Below are 20985 nucleotides of genomic sequence, written 5' to 3' on the forward strand. Positions count from 1 at the left end.
TTATTTACAGGGAACTGTCAATGGCTGTGTTAAGAGGGTCACAAGGAAGGTATCCAAGGACAGCAATATAATGATAATGGGGGATTAATTGTATTGATGTAATATTAAAAATATCTTTTAATATTAATAAAAACGTTAATTAAATATATTAAGAACCAAAGGGCAATTAGAATGCATTCGTTTTTGGACTGCATTTGATTCAGTGTCTCTTAAGAGAAGGAGGATACCATGTGTATCTGTGTTTGGCTGTCAGGTTCCATTATCTACGCTTTTCTTTCTTTTCCTTTGGCTTCAAAAAAATTCCTTGGTGTTACAGGAAATATGTGTATTGCATAACAAACTTGCACTCCTGAAACATACCTATGTAAATAAAATTTAATAAGTTTTCCTGTTCGTATTTACTGTTGAGATGTATGTTCAATAACTCCCAAATAATTCTAAAAGTTTCTACAGTATTTTACTGCTCCTACTATTACCCATTGTGGTTCTATAGCCCTTTTCCCCACAGAGATTTTAAGACAAAACAGACTCTATGTACCCCCCGCCTTCTAGTTAAATATTGGAGAAGAGCAGAATATAAATATAACATTTCTATTTTTATTTATTTATTTTTTAATGTTTATTTCTTTTTGAGAGAGAGAGAGACAGCACGAGTCGGGGAGGGGCAGAGAGCAGGCTCTGAGCAGTCAGCACAGAGCCAGATGCAGGGCTGGAACTCACAGACCGCGAGATCACGACCTGAGCCGAAGTCGGGCACTTAACTGACGGAGCCACCCAGGTGCCCCATAAATATAACATTTTTAAAAGCCAAGAAGCATAGAGAAAGGAAGTCAAATGGAGTAAGTCTCTAATATCCTAATTCCAAGCTGGCAAGTTGAGCAAGTTGAAGGATTTTCCTTTCCATTCACGGGGAAAAGGAATCAGTGCAGTACTGACTCCTTAGGGACCTGGAAACCTGGAGCTCTTGCAGTCAGCAAGAACTACTGTTCCGTGGTTTGCTCTGCCATTTCTAGGCCCATGCTGACATGTTGGAGGGACACAGTCCAAAGGTACAGCAGTGTAATGTAGCCTGAAGCTGAAAGCAAAAGGGTCCGATTTCCTCTCTTTTACTTGATCGGAGGGTCATTCACTTCAGGGTGCCTTCATTTCCTTATTCATCACACAGAGCAGTGTGGTGTGGAAAAATCCTTAACGGTTAACGTTAACCGACTGAGCACCCAAAATTATTTTTATTTTAGACACAGAGAGATTGTGAGTGGGGGAAAGGAGCAGAGGGAGAGAGAGAGAAAATCTTAAGCAGGCTCCATATTGAGCATAAGCCCAACTCGGGGGCTCCATCCCACGACCCTGGGATCATGACCTGAGCCAAAATCAAGAATTGAACACTTGGGGCACCTGGATGGCTCAGTCAGTTAAGTGTCCTACTCTTTAAAAAAAAAATTTTTTTTAATGTTTATATTTCAGAGAGAGAGACAGAGTATGAGCAGGGCAGGGGCAGAGAGAGAGAGGGAGACACAGAATCTGAAGCAGGCTCCAGGATCTGAGCTGTCAGCACAGAACCCGATGCGGGGCTCCAACTCACGAACCGCGAGATCATGCCCTGAGCTGAAGTCAGACGCTTAACCGACTGAACCACGCAGGCGCCCCAAATGTCCCACTCTTGATTTCAGCTCAGGCCACGATCTCATGGTTCATGGGTTCAAGCTTCACATTGGGCTCTGTGTTGACAATGCAGAGCCTGCCTGGGATTCTCTCTCTCCTTCTGTCTGCCCCTCCCCAACTCACAGGCTCTCTCTCTCTCAAAAATAAATAAACTTAAAAAAAAAAAAAAAAAAAAAGAGTTGGACACTTAACTGACTGAGCCATCTAGGTTCCCCCCCAGAAGGGGTTTTCACAAGAGAGGAGCCAGGTGGCTCCCTGGGGTCTCAGATTGAGGGGATCTGTACTTGACAGATGAATTTTACAATAGCCATAGTCTCTCTCAGTTTTGGGATTATAGTAACCGTCATTTGTAGTGTGTTTACTGTGCATTAGGTTCCTTGCACAATTATCTTATTTCGTTATCACCTAAGCCCAGTTAGAACAACATTATCCCGGTTTATAGATGAGAAAACAGGCTCCACAGATTAATTTGCCCAATGTCATTTAGCTAGATAACAGAAGTGTTGTTTCCTCATCTGTAAAATGAATTAATAACAGAAGTAGACTATCACCTACAGAATCGCTCGAGATAGTTATGAGCCACGAAGAGGCAAAGCCCTGGTAATACAGGGAACCTCTGTAAACCGAGTTTTGCCTTTTCCAAACTTGAATTTGGGTTCCTTTTTCAAAGCGCAGGCGCAGGCGCGCGTGAGGCGCGGGGATCGTGACCTCCCCGGCGCCCCTTGCGCAGGCCACGGTCGCCCTCTGCCGACGGTGGGTGGGAGAGCTCTCAGAGTGAATGTTTCCGGGCCTGAGAACCGACCAAGAAACTGGACGGCCTGTAGAGGGCGCGGCCGGCGCCCAGAGTAACCCACTTGGCCGTCCCTTCCTTAAGCACTTCCTGTTTGATCTCTATGATTCTCTGTTGCGTCATGGGAAGTTCCGGTAGTTTTCAATTTACTGTAAACAACAGGGACGTGCGCCGACCCGGAAGTGAAAACTGGAGCAGGCCCGGAGCAGTTCAGAAGGCCGGGTAAAGCGGGGTGCGGGCGGCTGTAGCCATGGCCGTGGCCGTGGCCCTGGCGGGGGCTGTGACCGGAACAGAGCTAGGCCCCGCGGAAGAACTCGCCAAACTCGAGTATCTGTCTTTAGTGTCGAAAGTTTGCACCGAGCTGGACAATCACTTGGGGATCAACGACAAGGACCTGGGTAAGCTCGGGGAGGCCCCTGCGGCCTCTGGGCTTAGGGTCGAGGGAAGCGAAGGAGAAATGGGGTTGATAGGCTGAGTATTGTGTCCGTACGAGTCTCTTTTTCTCTGTCGCAGACACTCGGTCCTGCGGTACCTTCGGCCCGGGCTCACCGTTTGAGAACTCTCCAGGCCGAGCTGTTTAGAAACCATTGCCCAGAGCTGTCAGTGAAACCCAGAGTGGCTATCGCTCCTGCTTCCTGTTTTTATTTTCCTCAGGTCCCAGTTAATTAAACAGCGTTAATAATAACAGCAGCAGCAGCCGCATCATAATGATGATGATAATGGCCGAGATTTATTGGCATGCCAGATGTTATGCACGGTGTTTTACTTATGTTATCTTACTTGGTCTTGTCACGACCCTATGAGATGTGTTATCTGTTTTTCGATTAAGAAAACAAGGCACTGATTAATTAATTAAGTAATCCCCCTCGATATCACATATCAAATGTGAGCCTGATCTGGAACCCAGGTCTTTTGAGGTCTGCCTTTAACAGTTCTCAACCATTTATTAGGCGTTTTGGGACAGACGGTACAGGTGGAGAACCCCAACCGAGGAACTGAAAAAGGCTAAGGGCCTAGAGCTAAGGCCACAGAAAAATGGAGTCCTTATGAAGGCAAAGGGATGGATGGAGTCAAGAGCATGAGTGGAGGAATTGACCTTTGATAGGTGCAGGGATGCCTGATCCATTAAAGTTTTTTTTTTTTTTAATTATTTAAATTTATTTTTGAGAGAGAGTGTGCGCAAGCGGGGGAGGGGCAGAGAGAGAGAAAGAGAGAGAGAAGGACAGAATCTGAAGCAGGCTCCAGGCTCTGAGCTGTCAGCCCAGAGCCGGATGTGGGGCTTGAACCCACGAAGTGTGCGATCATGACCTGAGCCGAAGTCGAAAGCTTAACTGACTGAGCCACCCCAGGTGCCCCTAAAGTCTTATTTAAATAATCCCTGTACCCAATGTGGGGCTGGAACTCATGACCCTGAGATCAAAAGTTGGATGCTTTTCTGACTGAGCCAGCCAGGCGGCCCATCTGATAGCCAGATGGCCCACTTCCTTAATAGGAAGGAGAACAGAGAATGTGGTTATAGATGCGGACAGGTTTAGGGGTTGGTGGTAGGAAGACGAGGGAGAGGCATCTATTTGATTGTTCTGCTTTCTAAATGAAGATGAAGTTAAGTCACCAGCTGGAGAGATGGAAGGGGGAAAGGGCATGTGACAGAAGGGGTCCGGGGAATTAGATTGTGTGACCTTGAGTAAGATACCCAATTTCTCTGAAGCCCTTTTCATCATCTATGAAATGGGGATGATAGTTGCTTTTCCCAGGGTGACCATATAGCACCTAGGAAGATGCCCTGCTGCCAGTGTATTTTAGTTCACTTTTTTCTTGCTTCCCAGTCAAGATGTGCCTGTCCTGTATCATTTTCTCTCATTCTTTTTCTCTTTTAGATGGTAATGAGCAACACTCCTGTAGTTTACTATCTGGGTAATATGTTCTTTCGTTCAGCAAATACTTACTGAGCCAGTGTTAAATTGTTTCGATGTTACCCTCATTATGTACAAAAGTAAAGTGAGGTGTAAACTCCATGATTTTCTAGCCTGTATATAACTGAAGACCCCATTTAATTTGCAAGTAAGCCACAAATACGCTTTTTCTGTTTCTAATTCCAACACCATTTATTCACATGTTTATTTATTTAAAAGATTTTACTTTATTTTTTTAGATTATTTATTTTGAGAGAGCGGGGGCTCACATGTGTCGGAGAGGGGTAGAGAGAGAGGGAGAGAGAATCCCAAGCAGGCTCCACACTGTCAGTGCAGAGCCCGATGCGGGGCTTGAATCCATGGACTGGGAGATCATGAACTGAGCTAAAATCAAGAGTCTGACGCTTAGCTGACTGAGCCACCCAGACGTCCTGAGATTTTTTTTTTTTTTTTTAAAGTAATCTCTACACCCAACATGGGGTTTGAACTTATAACCCAGAGATCCAGAGTCGTATGCTCCACCCACTGAACCAGCCAGGCATACCTCCCCCCCCCCCCCCCCCCTGCAATTTATGATGTGTGTTTTTTCCAGTACCACTAAGCAATTCTGTGACACCAGCTCGGTGTCACTGAACTCAGTGCTGACACTATCTGGAGATAGCATCAGATCCCACCGGTTAAGGGCTCAGGCCTGTAAGACTGACTCACCTTAAACTTCAGTTGCCATTCACAAGTCCAGGTGGTCACCTGTGCTGAGCCAGTGGCTATAGATCAGAGGTTCCAACGACTCCCCTCCTTGGATTTGATAATTTGCTAGAGCAGCTCCCAGAATTTAGAAACATTTTACTGACTAGATTACTGGTTTATTAGGGAAGGAGATAACCCAGGGACAGCCAGACGGAAGAGATGGGTAGGACAAGGTATGTGGGAAAGATTGAGGAGCTTCCATGCTGAGTGCCCCACTGCCTCAGGTCTCCACTTGTTCACCTACCCAGAAGCTCTCCAAACCCAGTCCTTTTGCGTGTTTGTGGAGGCTCCATTATAGGAGGCATAATCGATTAAATCATTGGCCATTGGTAAGTCAACTCGATTTCCAGCCCCTCTCCCCTCTCTGGAGGTCAATGGTGGGGCTAAAAGTTTCAGCCTGTAATCGCATGGTTGGTTTCCCTGGCAACCAGCTCCCAAATGACATTATCTAGGGGTTTTACTAAAGTCATCTTCTTAATGTAACAAAAGATGTTTTTCACTCTACACTTCCTGAAATTCCAAGGCTTTTAGGAATGCTGTGCCTGGTAAGGGGATGAAGACCAAATATGAATATGAATATAAATATAAATAAGTATAAATAAACATAAATATATACACACACATATATGTATTTAATGTTTATTTATTTATTTTGAGAGAGCGAGCGAGCAGGGGGAGGGACAGAGGAGGGATGCAGAGAGAGAATTCCAAGCAGGCTCCCCACTGCAGAGCCAGATGTGGGTTTGATCCCACGAACCTGTGAGATCATGACCTGAGCCTAAAGCAAGAGTCAGACACTCAACCAACTGAGACACCCAGGTGCTCCAATGGACTTGTTTTTAACCACTAATTCATTTTTGGTAGCTCGGTTAATTTAATGTGCCCCCATATAATTCTGAAAATTAACAAAAAACAAAAACAACCGCCCTAACTAATGACAGCTGCGGTGTGAATATGCTGCTGATTGCTTTGAAATAGACTCTTGAACATTGCATGTCTAGCACCATATGACTGACTTCTCCCTCCACATTTCTCTACCGAATGTGGGCTTTGAAGTCAGATTGCCTGGGTTCCAGTCCTGGCTCCACCGTTTATTATTGGGTAGGTCAGCATCTCAAACCCTTAGCCTCCTCGTCTGTAAAATAGGGCCAGTCATGGTACCTACCAATGAGGGTTATGAGGATCATGGGGATAGCTCATGTGAAGCACTTAGCATAGTGCCTGGCATGTAGCAGGTGGTCAGAAGTCTTAACCACTGGCATTGCTGATACTAACTTGTTATGTGTAGGCTATGTTCATGTAGCCTGAAGGCATTTAGCTTTTACTTAATGTCCTCAAAAAAGTAAAGACAGGGGCGCCCAGGTGGCTCAGTCAGTTAAGCATCCGACTTCGGCTCAGGTCATGATCTCACGGTCCGTGAGTTCAAGCCCCACATCGGGCTCTGTGCTGACAGCTCAGAGCCTGGAGCCTGCTTCAGATGCTGTGTCTCCCTCTCTCTCTGTTCCTTCCCTGCTCACACTCTGTCTCTGTCTCTCTCAAAAAATAAACATTAAAAAAAAAAAAAAAAGAAATTCAAACACTGGGCAGGTTTGTAGTGAAGAATTTGGGAAGCAAGTAAGTCTTTTATCAACTTGGAGATTGGACCATCCAGCAGCTGCCTGGCTCTCATATGTGGATTGAGTCTGACCTTGCAGAAACTGTAGAATGCATCCTACTGTGGGCTTTCATCAGGAGGGTGAGGGTGGGCTCTTGCTTTTGGACGTTGTTACTTCTGGAGTCTGTATGACAACAGGTCACAGCTAGTAGTCTCATGAGAAGAGTAGGAGATCATCTGGGACAGTGAGGTGTGCCATTTTGTAGGAATATCTTGTTTTCATTTCTAAAAATTAACTAGAACATACACGGATAATCTTGGTACTCTAAATTCTCTTTCTTTACCCTCACTGGATAGTACTCTTTGGTTTCTATGACTGTTGGATTGGCTAATTGGTTTTGCTTTTAATGTACTTGAAAATGATTTTTTGCTCGCCTCCGTTCCAGTTTTAATCCCTTTTCTCGTTTGCAGCTGAATTTGTGATCAGTCTTGCTGAGAAAAATACCACCTTTGATACTTTTAAGGCTTCTCTGGTCAAAAATGGTGCTGAATTCACGGTATGTGTATCTGGAGACCCCTATTTCGTTTTAATGTCACTATTGAATTTAAATTTTGATAGGATTGAACATAGGATTTTGATAGAGAAAGGAGAGAATTTGTACATACCAATCAAAGAAACCATTAAGTGTGTAATGTTTTTTTATGCCACCGAGCAGTGGTGACATAACTGGATTTCCTGTGACACCTTTCTAAGAAAATGGGGTAGGATTTCCATCATTAAGTCTTTATGAGTGTTTATATCCTTGTTCTATGAATCTGGAAGTCAAAAGCAAAAGAGTTTAGGTTCTGGAGGTAGTTCTAAACCGTGGAAAATAAAAATGGTTGAAGGGAACTAAATTACCTTTCCCTCCCAAAAGTCCAAAAATAGCCGCTTTATCCGAAGCTACTTTGCTAGGTTCACGCCACATCAAATTGATACTCTGCACTTCATTTGTTCCAATTAGCTACATTCAGCTATGCAACCACCCTTTAAAGGTCATCCCATTTCTGACTGTTTTCAAGCACTGTTTCAGGGGCTGATCATTTTTGTTCTGTTTCTTTTCAAAGGATTCTCTTATTAGTAACTTGCTACGCCTCATACAAACCATGCGGCCTCCAGCAAAGCCTTCTACTAGCAAAGGTGAGTAGGGCATCTGGCTGAGCTTCAGCCTCCAGAATGGTCTAGCTTGTGAGCATCCTGTAAATTGTTTCTGTCCCTTGCAGCAGCTGCTGAGCAAGTACACATCCTGGTAAAATTTTCCAAATGACTTAAGCTTACATAACCAGATGAGTTCTGATGTATCTTCGCGCCCTCCCCCATGCCCACATAGTTTGTAATCAACGTTATTTTTAGGAAATTGAATTACGTGTATAGTAATGTATATGAATAACATGTAGAAAAATGCCATGTTCTGTTTTTAGTTTGATGCAAATCTGATGTTAAAGTTCATTGTTAACCCTTAAGAATATTAAATATATCTTTTTTTTTTTTTAACCCCTTTATATGCTCTGTGATGAAACAAGATCCAGTCGTTAAACCCAAAACTGGAAAGGAAAAGCTGAAGGAACTCTTCCCAGTGCTTTGTCAACCAGACAACCCTTCTGTCCGGGTACTGATACCATTTTGAGAATGTCTCTTCTAATTGGGTATTTCTCTGAGCCCTGTCCCTTTTGTGTGTGTCATTAGTTACTGGCTTTACATTTGTGTTCATTGTAATATGTTTTTCTTTTCTAAGTTTACGTATTTATTTTGAGAGAGAGAGTGTGTGAGCTGGGAAGGGGCAGAGAGAGAGGGAGAGAGAGAAACCCAAACAGGCTCCACGCTGTTAGTATGGAGCCCGATGTGGGGCTCAGTCTTACAAACCATGAGATCATGACCTGAGCTGAAATCGAGAGTTGGACGCTTAACCGACTGAGCCACCCAGGAGTTCTCATTGTAATGTATTCTTCTTTCTTTCTTTTTTTAAAATGTTTATTTACTTTTGATAGTGAGTGAGCAGGGGAGGGGCTTAGAGAGGGAGACACAGAATCTGAAGCAGGCTCCAGGCTCTGAGCTGTCAGCACAGAGCCTGATGCGGGGCTCAAACTCATGAACCGTGAGATTATGACCTGAGCTGAAGTCAGATGCTTTACTGACTGAGCCACTCAGGGGCCCCATAATATATTTTTCAAATTGAAAGTGTTGGATCACTCCCTGAGCATGTACTATACATAGTATAGTGTTAAAGAGTTTAGGGAATATTTGAGGGAAATGGGATTGAGAATTGTGGGAAGCAGTGATTAGGGCTATGAAATAAGGTTCTAGAACAGATACATGATGTGTGAAGTGAGATTTTTTTGCTCTGTTATGTGTTCAGTCTAATTTTTTTAAAGTGTTTTGATTTTTAAATTTTATTCTGGCAAGTGTTTATTGAGTACCTACTATGTACCAAGCACTAATCTAAGTACCAGGGATACAGCTGTGAACAAGACAGATAGAATGTCTGCTCTCTTGGAGATTACATCATAGTATTGGGATGGGGGCAGGAAATAAACATGTAAACTCCACTAGTGGGGAGGATACAGGCAGTAAACAAGTACACAGTGTATAATATAGCTGATAACAGTAAGCACTATGGAAAAAAATTTAGCAGGTGAAAGGGGGGAAGAGTGCAATTCTTTAAAAACACTTCTTTAAATTCTTTAAAAAGAATTGCTAGAATTCTTTTTTTTTAAGGTTTTTTTTTTGTTTTTTTTACATTTATTTATTTTTGAGAGACAAGCAGGGGAGGGACTGAGAGGGAATCAGACACAATCTGAAGCAGGCTCCAGGCTCCGAGCTGTCAGCACAGAGCCTGACACCGGGCTCGAACCCATGAACCTTGAGATCATGACCTGAGCCAGAGTTAGATGCTTAACTGACTGAGGCACCCAGGCACCCCCCTAAGCCTTCTTTTTAAAGCATTGCTTTTTTTTTTTTTTTTTTAAATTTTTTTTTTCCATTTATTTATTTTTGATAGAGATAGAGCACAAGTGGGGGAGGGGCAGAGAGAGAAGGAGACACAGAATCCAAAGCAGGCTCCAGGCTCCGAGCCATCAGCACAGAGCCCGACGCGGGGCTCGAACCCACAAACCGTGAGATCATGACCTGAGCCAAAGTCGGGTACTTAACCGACTGAGCCGCTCAGGCACCCCAAAGCATTGCTTTTTAAAAATTTTAACATCATTTTCTATTTATAATACTTCTTGCATGCTTTCACGGGAGGGGTGATGGCTAATTGCCCTCCATGGGCTTGTATTAAGGACAAAGGGCACTTGCCAGATGTATCAACAGCTTCCAAGAGTGTTTGCTCACTCCTTCTGTCTCTCTCTCAAATGGTGTTGGAAATCTCCACCCGTCTCTGCCTCCTTCACATAAGTGGTCAGTGATGTAGGGGTTGTCAGGTTTGTAGATGTACCCAGAATACAGATTCTTACATGATTTTCTTCCCCTCCCCTCCTAACTTTGCTGGCCTCTGGTGTTGCAGACCATGCTGGATGAGGATGATGTAAAAGTCGCTGTGGATGTCCTGAAAGAACTGGAGGCCTTAATGCCCAGTGCAGCGGGCCAGGAGAAGCAAAGAGATGCGGAGCACCGGTTTGTCCATCATGTCCTATCCTTTGGAGACTTAGGGTGCTGCAATAATTGAGTTTCGTGGGCCAGCTAAGCAAAATTTGGGACAAGTTTACAGACTCTAGACTGGCCATGTACTGTATTGTTAGATCTATTTTCATCGTTCCCCGCAAAGAGTATTTATGCAGAAAACGCTAAGACGTTTATAAGTTAGAAATCAGGGTTGAAGGAGGCACTTGTGACCTCATCCTTCATGGGCCTACAGGGATGTCCGAGAGAAACTAATTCAACTCAGCACTTAGTAGGTACCTGACATGTGCGTGGCACTGTGTGGGGTGCTTGGGGATGCAGAGGTGAAATTGGGCTGGTTTCTCTTTTAAAACAAATGTTTGTTGATTTGTTAGAGACAAGACAAAGAAGAAGAAGCGGAGCCGGAGCCGTGACCGTGACCGCGACCGCGACCGCGAGCGTGACCGGGAGCGGGAGCGAGACCGTGATAGAGACCACAAGAGGAGACACCGGTCCCGCTCTCGGTCACATTCCAGGACCCGGGAGAGGAATAAAGGGAAGTCTAGATATCGGTCTAGGAGCAGAAGTCAGAGTCCCCCCAAGGACCGGAAGGACCGGGACAAGTATGGGGAGAGGAATCTGGACAGATGGCGGGATAAACATGTGGACCGCCCTCCCCCGGAGGAGCCTGCCATTGGGGACATTTACAATGGCAAAGTTACCAGCATCATGCAGTTTGGATGCTTCGTGCAGCTAGAGGGATTAAGGTATTAGCTGGTGATCTTCTTTCAAACCTGTGATGGGCAGAATTTCTCTTCTCGCTGAGGATTTTCATATTTTAAAAAGTTGTTACGATTAATGTCGCTTTAATCAAATCAGCCGTATCAGGTTGTTAGAATTTGACTTTTATTTGAAATGATATATAGCCACACATTCCTTACTCTCCCTTCAAGAGATCTGCCCTTTTGCTCACTGAGACACATGAGAATTTGTCCCCCATGTCTTTTCTTTGGGAGGGTGGTAATACTATTTTATTTTTTTTAACCGTCTTTTTGGTACTTTCCTCTTGAGTTTTTGAGCTTAAGACCATTTCCTCTTGTTGAGTTCCAACGGGGTGGAAATTGGTTGGGGAAAAGGTATTTTAGGCATGCTCCACATATATGTGACTCTCCCTCAGGAAGCGATGGGAAGGCCTGGTGCACATCTCTGAGCTCCGGCGAGAAGGCCGTGTGGCCAATGTGGCTGATGTGGTAAGCAAAGGCCAGAGGGTCAAAGTCAAAGTGCTCTCCTTCACTGGGACCAAGACCAGTCTGAGCATGAAGGTAGGTGAGATATCCAGTCTGTTTCCAGGTCTTAAAAAAACATTTTTTTTAATGCTTATTTATTTTTGAGAGAGAGAGAGCGAGAGAGTGCGCGTGTGCATGTGAGCAAGGGAGGGGGAGAGAGAGAGGAAGACAGGATCTGAAGCGGGCTCTGCACTCAGAGCGGAGAGCCCGATGCAGGGCTCCAACTCACCAACTGTGAGATCATGACCTAAGCCCAAGTCAGATGCTTAACCAACTGACCCACCCAGGCGCCCGTTTCCATATCTGATGGCCAAGGAAACAAGAGGACAGCAAATGAGTTAGTTCCTTTTTTTTTTTTTTTTTTTTTTTTTTCCCTAGGATGTGGATCAAGAGACTGGTGAAGATCTAAATCCCAATCGACGACGAAATCTTGTTGGGGAGACCAATGAAGAGACTTCAATGAGGAATCCGGACAGACCCACTCACCTTTCCCTCGTCAGCGCCCCTGAAGTAGAGGATGACTCTCTGGAGCGCAAGCGCCTTACCCGCATCTCTGATCCAGAGAAATGGGAGATCAAACAGGTTGGGGCCATTTGCCTATATGGCTTCATAGCCATTCTGCATGTAGCGTGGTGGTTAGGAGTGTGGCCCCTGGAGCTCAGTGGCCCGGGGGAACTTCCTGGCCGCTTACTAGCCGTGGGATCCTGAGCCAAGCCACTCTACTTCTTTGTGCCTCAGTACCCTCATCTGTGGAACAGGACCAGTAGTGGCACCGTGGGGATTAAATGAGGCGGAAGAAGTGGAGCACTTACGTTAGTGCCTGCGTGTGGTTAGTGCTGTGTGAGTTCTTGTTTCCGCCATTCCTCAGTACATATCAGAGCCAGGTGATGGAGACAAATGTATCATGGTTCCTCACCCTTGAGGAGCTCAAGGTCTAGTGGCGGGAGACAGATAGAAACATAATTGTCAAAGTTGGATGTTACATAACGGAATGTGCACAGTGCTGCGGAAACCAGGGAAGGAGCAGATAATGCTTCCTGGGGCACGACCCTTGAGCCCTGCTTTTAAGCACCGTGTTGTGCCCCCTAAGGATGAGATATGTGATGTTTGAAGCCCTGCAATCCTGGTCAAAAGAAGAAAAACCTTGGTTTCCTATGTGGAACCTCTGTACTGAAAAGAAGAGTTTCGATCCCAGCAGGTTACAGATGTCGCTTCTGTCCTTTCACTAGATGATCGCTGCCAATGTCCTTTCCAAAGAAGAGTTTCCGGACTTCGATGAAGAGACTGGCATTCTCCCTAAAGTGGATGATGAAGAAGGTAACTAGCCACTTAGATTGAGCAGGATGGTGGATCAGGCCAGTGGATGAGCTGAGCAGTTGGGTGGGGTGGTTTAGATGTAGTTTAACCTAGTGGCTTAACTCATTTGTTTCCTAGGTCTTACCACTCATTACCTCCAAGAACAAGGGCTCCTCCAGGTTGGAAGCAGAAAATTCATTTTTCTTTTTTCTTTTTTTTTTTAAAGGTGCAAATTGGTTTCTTTTTTTTTCCTTTTTTTAACTTAAATTTTTAGAGAGACACAGAGTGCACACGTCGGGGAGAGAGGCAGAGGGAGAGAATGTTAAGCAGGCTCTATGCTGAACGTGGAGCCCAAAGCAGGGCTTGATCCCACGACCCTGGGATCATGACCTGAACCAAAATCAAGAGTCAGACGCTCAAGCAACTGAGCCACCCAAAAATTCATTTTTCTGACAGATGTTTATATATTGTTATACTTTTTGGTTATGATACATATTCAGGATACAAAAAATTCTGATTATATTTTGGGGAGGAAATTTCATCTCATAATCTTAGTAAGTGTTCTGCAAACCTTGGATCCAAGTAGATTACCTCTGAGTTGCCCTGGAAACAACTTTTAACTCAGCCTAGTAACAATTTTTAAAGATTGTGAAATAAATCCAATAAGACATATAATTGATATAATAGTAATAAAGGAACACCTATGTACCTACTCAATTTAAGTGGAATTTTTTTTTAATTTCTTTATTTTGAGAGAGAGAGAGAATGCCAGGGAGGGACAGAGAGATGGAGAGAGAGGATCCCAAGCAGGCTCTGCGCTCACGTCACACGACCTGGGGCTTGATCCCAGGAACCGTGACATCATAACCTGAGCCAAGATGAAGAGTCAGATGCTTAACTGACTGAGCCACTCAGGCGCCCCGGTTAAGTGGAATTTTATCAGCAGCTTTGAAGCCCTTACATGTACCCCTCTGATGAAATCTTCTTACTCTTTTCTCTGGGTAACCACTGTTCTAAATTTTGTGTTATTTCCCTGCCTTTTTTTTTTTTTTTTTTTTTTTTTTTTTTTAACATTTTATTATCTGTATATCTGTCCCTAAACATTGTCTTGTTTGGTCAGTTTTTGAACTTCATTCATTTTTTTCTGATCATGCTTTTGATATTTATCTATGATGATTTTTATAGTTGTATTTCACTTTTGCTGGTGTAGTGTTTTCTGTATAGAAATTTATCATCATTTATCCATTTTGCTTTCGATGGGCATAAGGGCTATTTCTGGTATTTTGTTTACATGTAACGCTATTACGAAATTCCTATTCTTGTTTCTTAATACACATAGCAGGACCTTTTCTTTTCCCTATATGTGTAGGAGAAGAATGACTGGGTAGTAGGAAGTGTGTGATTTAAACCTTATGACGCAGTCCAAATTGCTTCTTAAAGTTTGTGTTTCAATTTACACCTCTTTTTTTTTTTAAAGATTTTATTTTTGGGAAGCCTGGATGGCCCAGTCGATTGAGCTTCCGCCTCTTGGTTTTGACTCAGGTCATGATCTTGTGGTTTGTGGGTTTGAGCCCTGTGTCAGGCTCTGTGCTGACAGCTCGAGTCTGCTGGGATTCTCTGTCTCCTTCTCTCTGCCCCTCCCCTGCTTGTGTGTGCACCTGCTCTCTCAAATAAAAAACACTAAAATCATTTTAAAAAGAGACTTTTGGTTTTAACTCATTTTTGTGACCAATGTGGGGCTCAAACTTAGAATCCCAAGATCAAGAGTCTCATGCTCTACCCACTGAGTCAACCAGGTGCCCCCAATTTATACTTTTATCGTAAGTGTGCGCTCCTGTGGCTCATATTCTTGACGACAGTCGGTATCGTCCAATTGTTCAACTTAATTTTTTTGCCAATCTGTTGTGGGTTAAGTTACTCCATAATGAAGTTGGGTGGAAAATACCTAGTAACATTTGGGACGTTAGACCACGTTTCTCTACAGGCTTAACTTCTTTTGGAAGTAGTTCCGCTGATCAGTTTTTAGGCCAGAACATAAATGCTCAGAAATACCTGGAGGGCAGGGGAAACAGTCATTTCCATTAGTTTCACTTGGATTGCTGTCTTTTTGACCTTGGGAGCTATCTTTGATAAAGATTGCTGGTGCCCATGGAAACCAGTTGTGGTGAAAATGATTGGCTATTTCTCTCTTATTTTTTTTGCTAATTCTTCTTTGGGGGGACTTTTAGATGAAGATCTTGAGATCGAGCTGGTTGAGGAAGAGCCTCCATTCCTGAGAGGGCACACCAAGCAAAGCATGGACATGAGCCCTATTAAAATCGTTAAGGTGAGAAATGCTGGGACTCTAACTTGGACACGTCACATGAACTTCTTTTCCCTAAAGTAACTGTTCCGTTTTTCAGAGCAGGCTATTACGTCCATGTAAGCAGAACTCAGGCTAGAAGGTGTATTGACTGTTGGTCAGGGTCTAGAATATTATTGTTTTAAAGGGTGACTGACGGCTTTGTTACTTTGGACTTTTTAATTCTTTTGCTCTCATTCTACTGTATTTTGGGAAGAAAGAGGGGAATAGGAGTGTTTGATCTATCCCTGCTTTTGCCCTTGCCTTAGGGGCTTGGCTAATTACCTTACACGTTCAAAGGCAGTTTTGAAGCCTTCACTTGACCATTTGGGGCTGGCCCTCAGTGGAAAGCGGGTACTGGGAAAGACAGAGCTGTGAAGAGAATTCGTGGGAAGTTGTGATAAATTTTTAGGTTTGGAGAAGGGTATTTTATTTTATTAATTAATTTATATTTTGGAGAAGGGTATTTTTAAAAAGTCTCCCAGCCCAGCCATCCATGCAGTGCTTGTAATTCACTTGTGTCCTGCAGTGTTCCTCCCGTGTAGTCTTCTATCTGCTTGACATTGTTGGTGACAGAGAACTCATCAATCCTTAAGGAGAGCCATTCCGTCTCCAGATGGATCTGATTATTAGCTCTTCTGTAAGCAGAGTTGAAATCTCTCATTGAGGCATCCATGTTGGTCTTAATTTTAGTTCTTGGGACCTTACAGAAGAATTCTTATCCCTTTCTTGTCTGTCCTCTCTCTCATGGGGTTCTCATCTTCAACCAACACCCCCAGTACCTCCAGTGTAGTATGGTACGTCCTTCTAGGTGGGTCTCGTTTTTTAGATTCAAGGGGCTTAACATTTACATTTTAGTTCCTGGCCATTTTATGCTGAGATCTCATTCTGATGCTGCTTGTCTTCTGTTGCACTAGAACCCGGATGGTTCCCTCTCCCAAGCAGCAATGATGCAGAGTGCCTTAGCCAAAGAAAGGCGGGAACTCAAGCAGGCCCAGCGGGAAGCTGAGATGGATTCTATTCCCATGGGGCTCAACAAACACTGGGTTGATCCTCTGCCTGATGGTAAGACCCTGGTAGGGGTGTGTGGACTTCTCAAAAATAACCCGAGCCTTGAAGTACAAGCACTGCCAGCACATACTAAAAATTTAGCCTTAGCTTTGATTTGGGGATTTTTCCCTTTGGTTAAAGCATGTTTTTTGTGTGCTTGTTTGTTTGTTTTTAAACGTTTAAAACCAAAAATGTTTTAGTAACCCTGGTCAAATCATTAGACTGAGTTTTTCTTCTGAATAACTTAAGAATTTTTTATGCTTGGGGTGCCTGGCTGGCTCAGTCAGTATAGCATGGGACTCTTGATCTCAGGGTCATGAGTTCAAGCCCTATGTTGAGCATAGAGCTTACTTAAAAAAGAAAAAGATTTTTTAAAAAGTATTTTATTGTCAAGCGATCTCCACACTCAGTGTGGGGCTCAAACTCACAACCCCAAGATCAAGAGCCATACACTCTACTAACTGAGCCAGCCAGACACCCTAAGAATTTTTTTATGCTAAAGATAATACAGCTTTGAAACTTCCATTTTTACATAATTCTTTGTGCAGTAAATGTTAAGTAACTCCTCGATACAGTCATAACAAGTACTTAGTAGTATGTGTTAGGCAACTGGGGAACTGAGCCACACTTTAAAGTAAGTAGACATGATCTCTTATGAGGCTTGCAGTTTAGTGGGGAAAATCAATTATTAATCAAACAGTTCCCAAATTACTAACTAAATCATGACTAGTAGTACATGAAGAAGTACAGGTGGTGTAGGTCACTTCCCTGAGAAAGTTGAGACTGGAAGGATAAATAGGACTTTGTCATCGGAGGGGCTGAGGTGGGGCCAGGGGGCACGTGTTCCAGGCTGAGGAATTTTCTGGGCTTGGGCCGTGAGGTGGAAAGCAGGCCTGTGTGGCTGGACTGGAATGGTGGGGATGAGGTGGGCGGGGGGGGGGGGGGGGGGGGGGGGGGGTGGGCAGGACTTCGAGATGGCATTAGGAATTGGGGCTCAATTCTAAAGTCCACTCGGGAGTGTTGCCAGGTTCTATCTAAACAGGGGAAGGGCATGATCAGAGTTGCATTACCAAAGAATTACTGAGGGTACCCTGTAGAATGGATTGGATGGGCAAGTGTAGACACCTGAGCTGACTTAGGGCTTTTCTAATGGAAGAGACTGGATGGTGGCTTGAACACAAGAGGTAGCAGACAGGAGGGATGAACCGGAGAAATGGGATTTGTTGACTGTTGAGGGCAGGGGCACTGAGGTAGCTTCAGGATAGTACTAAGTTGCCTGTTTTCCTTTGCAGCGGAAGGCAGACAGATCGCTGCCAATATGAGGGGTATCGGGATGATGCCCAATGACATTCCCGAGTGGAAGAAGCATGCTTTTGGGGGCAACAAAGCTTCTTATGGAAAAAAGACCCAAATGTCAATCATTGAACAGAGAGAGAGCCTGCCCATCTACAAACTGAAGGAGCAGCTGGTCCAGGTGAGATGCCCCTTTGTGTTGTATTGGTGCAGGAGTAGCGGTGTTTTCTAAAAGAAGGATGACGTGTTTGAACTGAAATTAGCTGGACAGGTATGTGTACATTTGTACATTCTCCAAAGAGAATAGAAAAAAACCCAGAATGTTTCCAAGTACTTTAAAATACATATGTGTATTAGTGTATACATTGTCTAAAGTTTATTTAAGTAATCTGTACCTAACATGGGGCTTGAACTCACAACTCCCAGATCAAGAGTTGGATGTTTCACAGACTGAACCATCCAGGCGCCTCTACCTTTTTTTTTTCCCCCAAAGAAGAAATAAACCTGTTGGAACTGGTGGCCCCTAGAGCAGTTCCAAGTGGGCAGACCAATATCTCTGGTCAGTAAGAAAAATGGGGATGCTTGACCAGTGATCCCATATGGGCAAGACTTTGCTTTAGGTAGTTATTTCCATTTTTTTGGAGATTGGATTTTAAGACAACCAAACTTTCCCTAGGCAACTGAGTTTACTAGTTCACAGTGAATCCTTTCAGTGCTATCTCAGACGTACGCAAGCAAGTACAAGTACATATGCACATGCATTCATAGACATTATATGTTTTATGTGTATTGTATGTTTCTAGATGGCAGGCAGCATATTACGCATATACTCTGCATCTTGTTTTTCCCCTTAATGATACAGCTCAGAAATTGTTCCTTTTTTGTGTGTGTGTGGTGGTTTGTTATGTGGATATGCCCTGGCTTATTTAACTAGTCCTTATTTAACTAGCCCTGTATTAATAGACATATAGGTTGATGGCAGTCCTTTGCTGTTATAAACGGTGTAGAAATAAGATGACTTTTGGGGTATGGAGATTTGGCAGTGGAAAGGAACACGTTATATGCCTATTTTATTTACTGTTGAATTCTTTAACCATGTGGATGTAGTACTTAAAAAAAATATGTAGAATTAGAGATACCTGGGTGGTAGCTTATGCTTTTAGCATTGCCTTTATGTTTTTATAAATTTAAGAAAATGAATAAGGGGCGCCTGGGTGGCTCAGTCGGTTGAGCGTCCGACTTCAGCTCAGGTCATGATCTCACACTCCATGAGTTCGAGCCCCGTGTCGGGCTCTGTGCTGACAGCTCAGAGCCTGGAGCCCGCTTCAGATTCTGTGTCTCCCCCTCTCTCTGCCCCTCCCCTGCTCATGCTCTCTCTCTCTCTCTCTCAAAAATAACTAAAAACATTAAAAAAAAAAATTTAAAAAGAAAACGAATAACATTTTTAAAAAATAGAATTGAGTCATTTAAAGAATACCCATAAAGTTTCAAGTTTTTAAGTTATACGTGCAGTTAAAATAAGAAAGAGCCTTGCCCATAGAAAACCACCATTAATATTTTTTTATGTGTGATTAAAAATAATTTTAACTCTGTAATCTCACCATATGTATATTATCGATCCCCCTTTTCTTCTTTAGTGTTGGAACGTAAATATTATTTTCCTCCGGAGTAATGTGGGAGATTTTAATGACTGTATTTGTTTATATTCTGTTAATTTCAGGCTGTTCATGACAATCAAATCCTGATTGTTATTGGAGAGACAGGATCTGGGAAGACAACGCAGATCACCCAATACCTGGCAGAGGCAGGCTACACTTCCCGGGGCAAGATTGGATGTACCCAGCCCCGAAGAGTAGCAGCCATGTCGGTGGCCAAAAGAGTGTCGGAGGAGTTTGGTTGTTGCTTAGGCCAGGAGGTAAATGGGTACTGAAGTTGTTTCGGAAATGCCTAAAGAAAGTGTCAAAAGGCCCACATCTCCACCTATAAAATGGGAATAGTACTACCTTTCTTCAGGTTTCTCCTGAGGGGTAGAGGGTTGTCGTCATTGATGTGTTCAGGGTCAAGTCCAAGGCAGATTTTACTAAGAGGAAATCACTGCACATCTTGCTCAGATTCTTACCTAAGATTTCAGGTAACAGTCTAACTGGGCTACAGTCTTGGTTGGGAATTGCAGAAAGGAGAGATTTGTGTCTAGGTTTTCAGCTTTGGTTCTGCTTTAGGTGGGCTACACCATTCGGTTTGAGGACTGCACCAGCCCAGAAACAGTCATCAAGTACATGACAGATGGGATGTTGCTCCGAGAGTGCCTGATTGATCCCGACCTCACACAGTATGCAATCATCATGCTGGATGAGGCGCACGAGAGAACAATTCACACTGACGTGCTCTTTGGATTGTTGAAGAAGGTAACTAGGTGCTCTTTGGCGACCCTTCTTCTACCTGTTGGGGACGGAATCCTGGGAATTGGATTTGCGTACCTGTGCCTTACTGGTTAGTCCTTCTTAGTAAAGCCACACTGCACTTCTCTTTAGACGGTCCAGAAACGGCAGGACATGAAGCTGATTGTCACCTCAGCCACATTGGATGCAGTGAAGTTTTCTCAGTACTTCTATGAAGCTCCCATCTTCACCATCCCAGGTCGAACATATCCAGTGGAAATACTGTACACAAAGGAACCTGAGACAGATTATCTGGATGCCAGCTTGATCACTGTCATGCAGATCCACTTAACAGAACCACCAGGTAGGAGGAAAGAGAATTTTTTTCCTCATGGGCCAAAAGTCCTAATGCAGATAGCTTTTTTTCTCATCTTTTAAAAAATGTCTTTTAAATATTGGTCTCCCTGCAAGCCCAAGTCTTGCATGTTTGAAGCGGTGGTAATGGTCTATACAATAACGTGAAGCATAGACACAAATTTTAAAAAATGAAAAATGAGAAAAAAATGAAAAACCAGAATAAACATGGACAGATGAAAACCTCTTGGTTTCTTAGAGGTCGGAATAGGAGCGTGTTTTCCATCATTGGGCGTTCTTTTAATGTCACCGTGGCTTTCGTGTGGAACATACACACAGGAAGTAAACGTTCTCTTCTTAGGTGACATCCTCGTCTTCCTGACTGGTCAGGAGGAGATCGATACCGCGTGCGAGATCCTGTACGAGAGAATGAAATCCCTGGGACCGGATGTCCCGGAGCTGATCATCCTGCCCGTGTACTCTGCTCTCCCCAGTGAGATGCAGACCCGAATCTTTGACCCGGCCCCACCTGGCAGCAGAAAGGTAACGCTGGGCAGATGGGAAGCGCCCGCATGCTCTGAAACCACGTGGGGTGTGCACCTGGCCCTGATGGGGATTGCTTCGGGTGTATGCGAGCCTTG

The 20985-nt window shown here is 43.9% G+C and overlaps 1 protein-coding gene across 1 annotated transcript in view; it reads left to right on the forward strand.

The window, feature by feature from the left end:
- Positions 1-2615: 2615 nt before the first annotated feature.
- DHX8 (DEAH-box helicase 8) overlaps positions 2616-20985 on the forward strand; it is a 32324-nt gene continuing 13954 nt past the window's right edge. Inside the window, exons 1-16 of the mRNA XM_042915073.1 lie at positions 2616-2850; positions 7178-7263; positions 7814-7886; positions 8270-8355; positions 10252-10361; positions 10742-11113; positions 11524-11668; positions 12011-12214; positions 12862-12949; positions 15157-15254; positions 16187-16334; positions 17612-17793; positions 19333-19527; positions 19832-20017; positions 20144-20354; positions 20706-20887. Of these exons, the coding sequence (XP_042771007.1) occupies positions 2703-2850; positions 7178-7263; positions 7814-7886; positions 8270-8355; positions 10252-10361; positions 10742-11113; positions 11524-11668; positions 12011-12214; positions 12862-12949; positions 15157-15254; positions 16187-16334; positions 17612-17793; positions 19333-19527; positions 19832-20017; positions 20144-20354; positions 20706-20887 (2514 nt within the window). The 5' untranslated portion in view covers positions 2616-2702. The remainder of the gene's footprint in view (positions 2851-7177; positions 7264-7813; positions 7887-8269; positions 8356-10251; positions 10362-10741; positions 11114-11523; positions 11669-12010; positions 12215-12861; positions 12950-15156; positions 15255-16186; positions 16335-17611; positions 17794-19332; positions 19528-19831; positions 20018-20143; positions 20355-20705; positions 20888-20985) is intronic.

This window comes from Panthera leo, chromosome E1 (assembly GCF_018350215.1).
Source record: "Panthera leo isolate Ple1 chromosome E1, P.leo_Ple1_pat1.1, whole genome shotgun sequence".
Lineage (NCBI taxonomy): Eukaryota > Metazoa > Chordata > Mammalia > Carnivora > Felidae > Panthera > Panthera leo.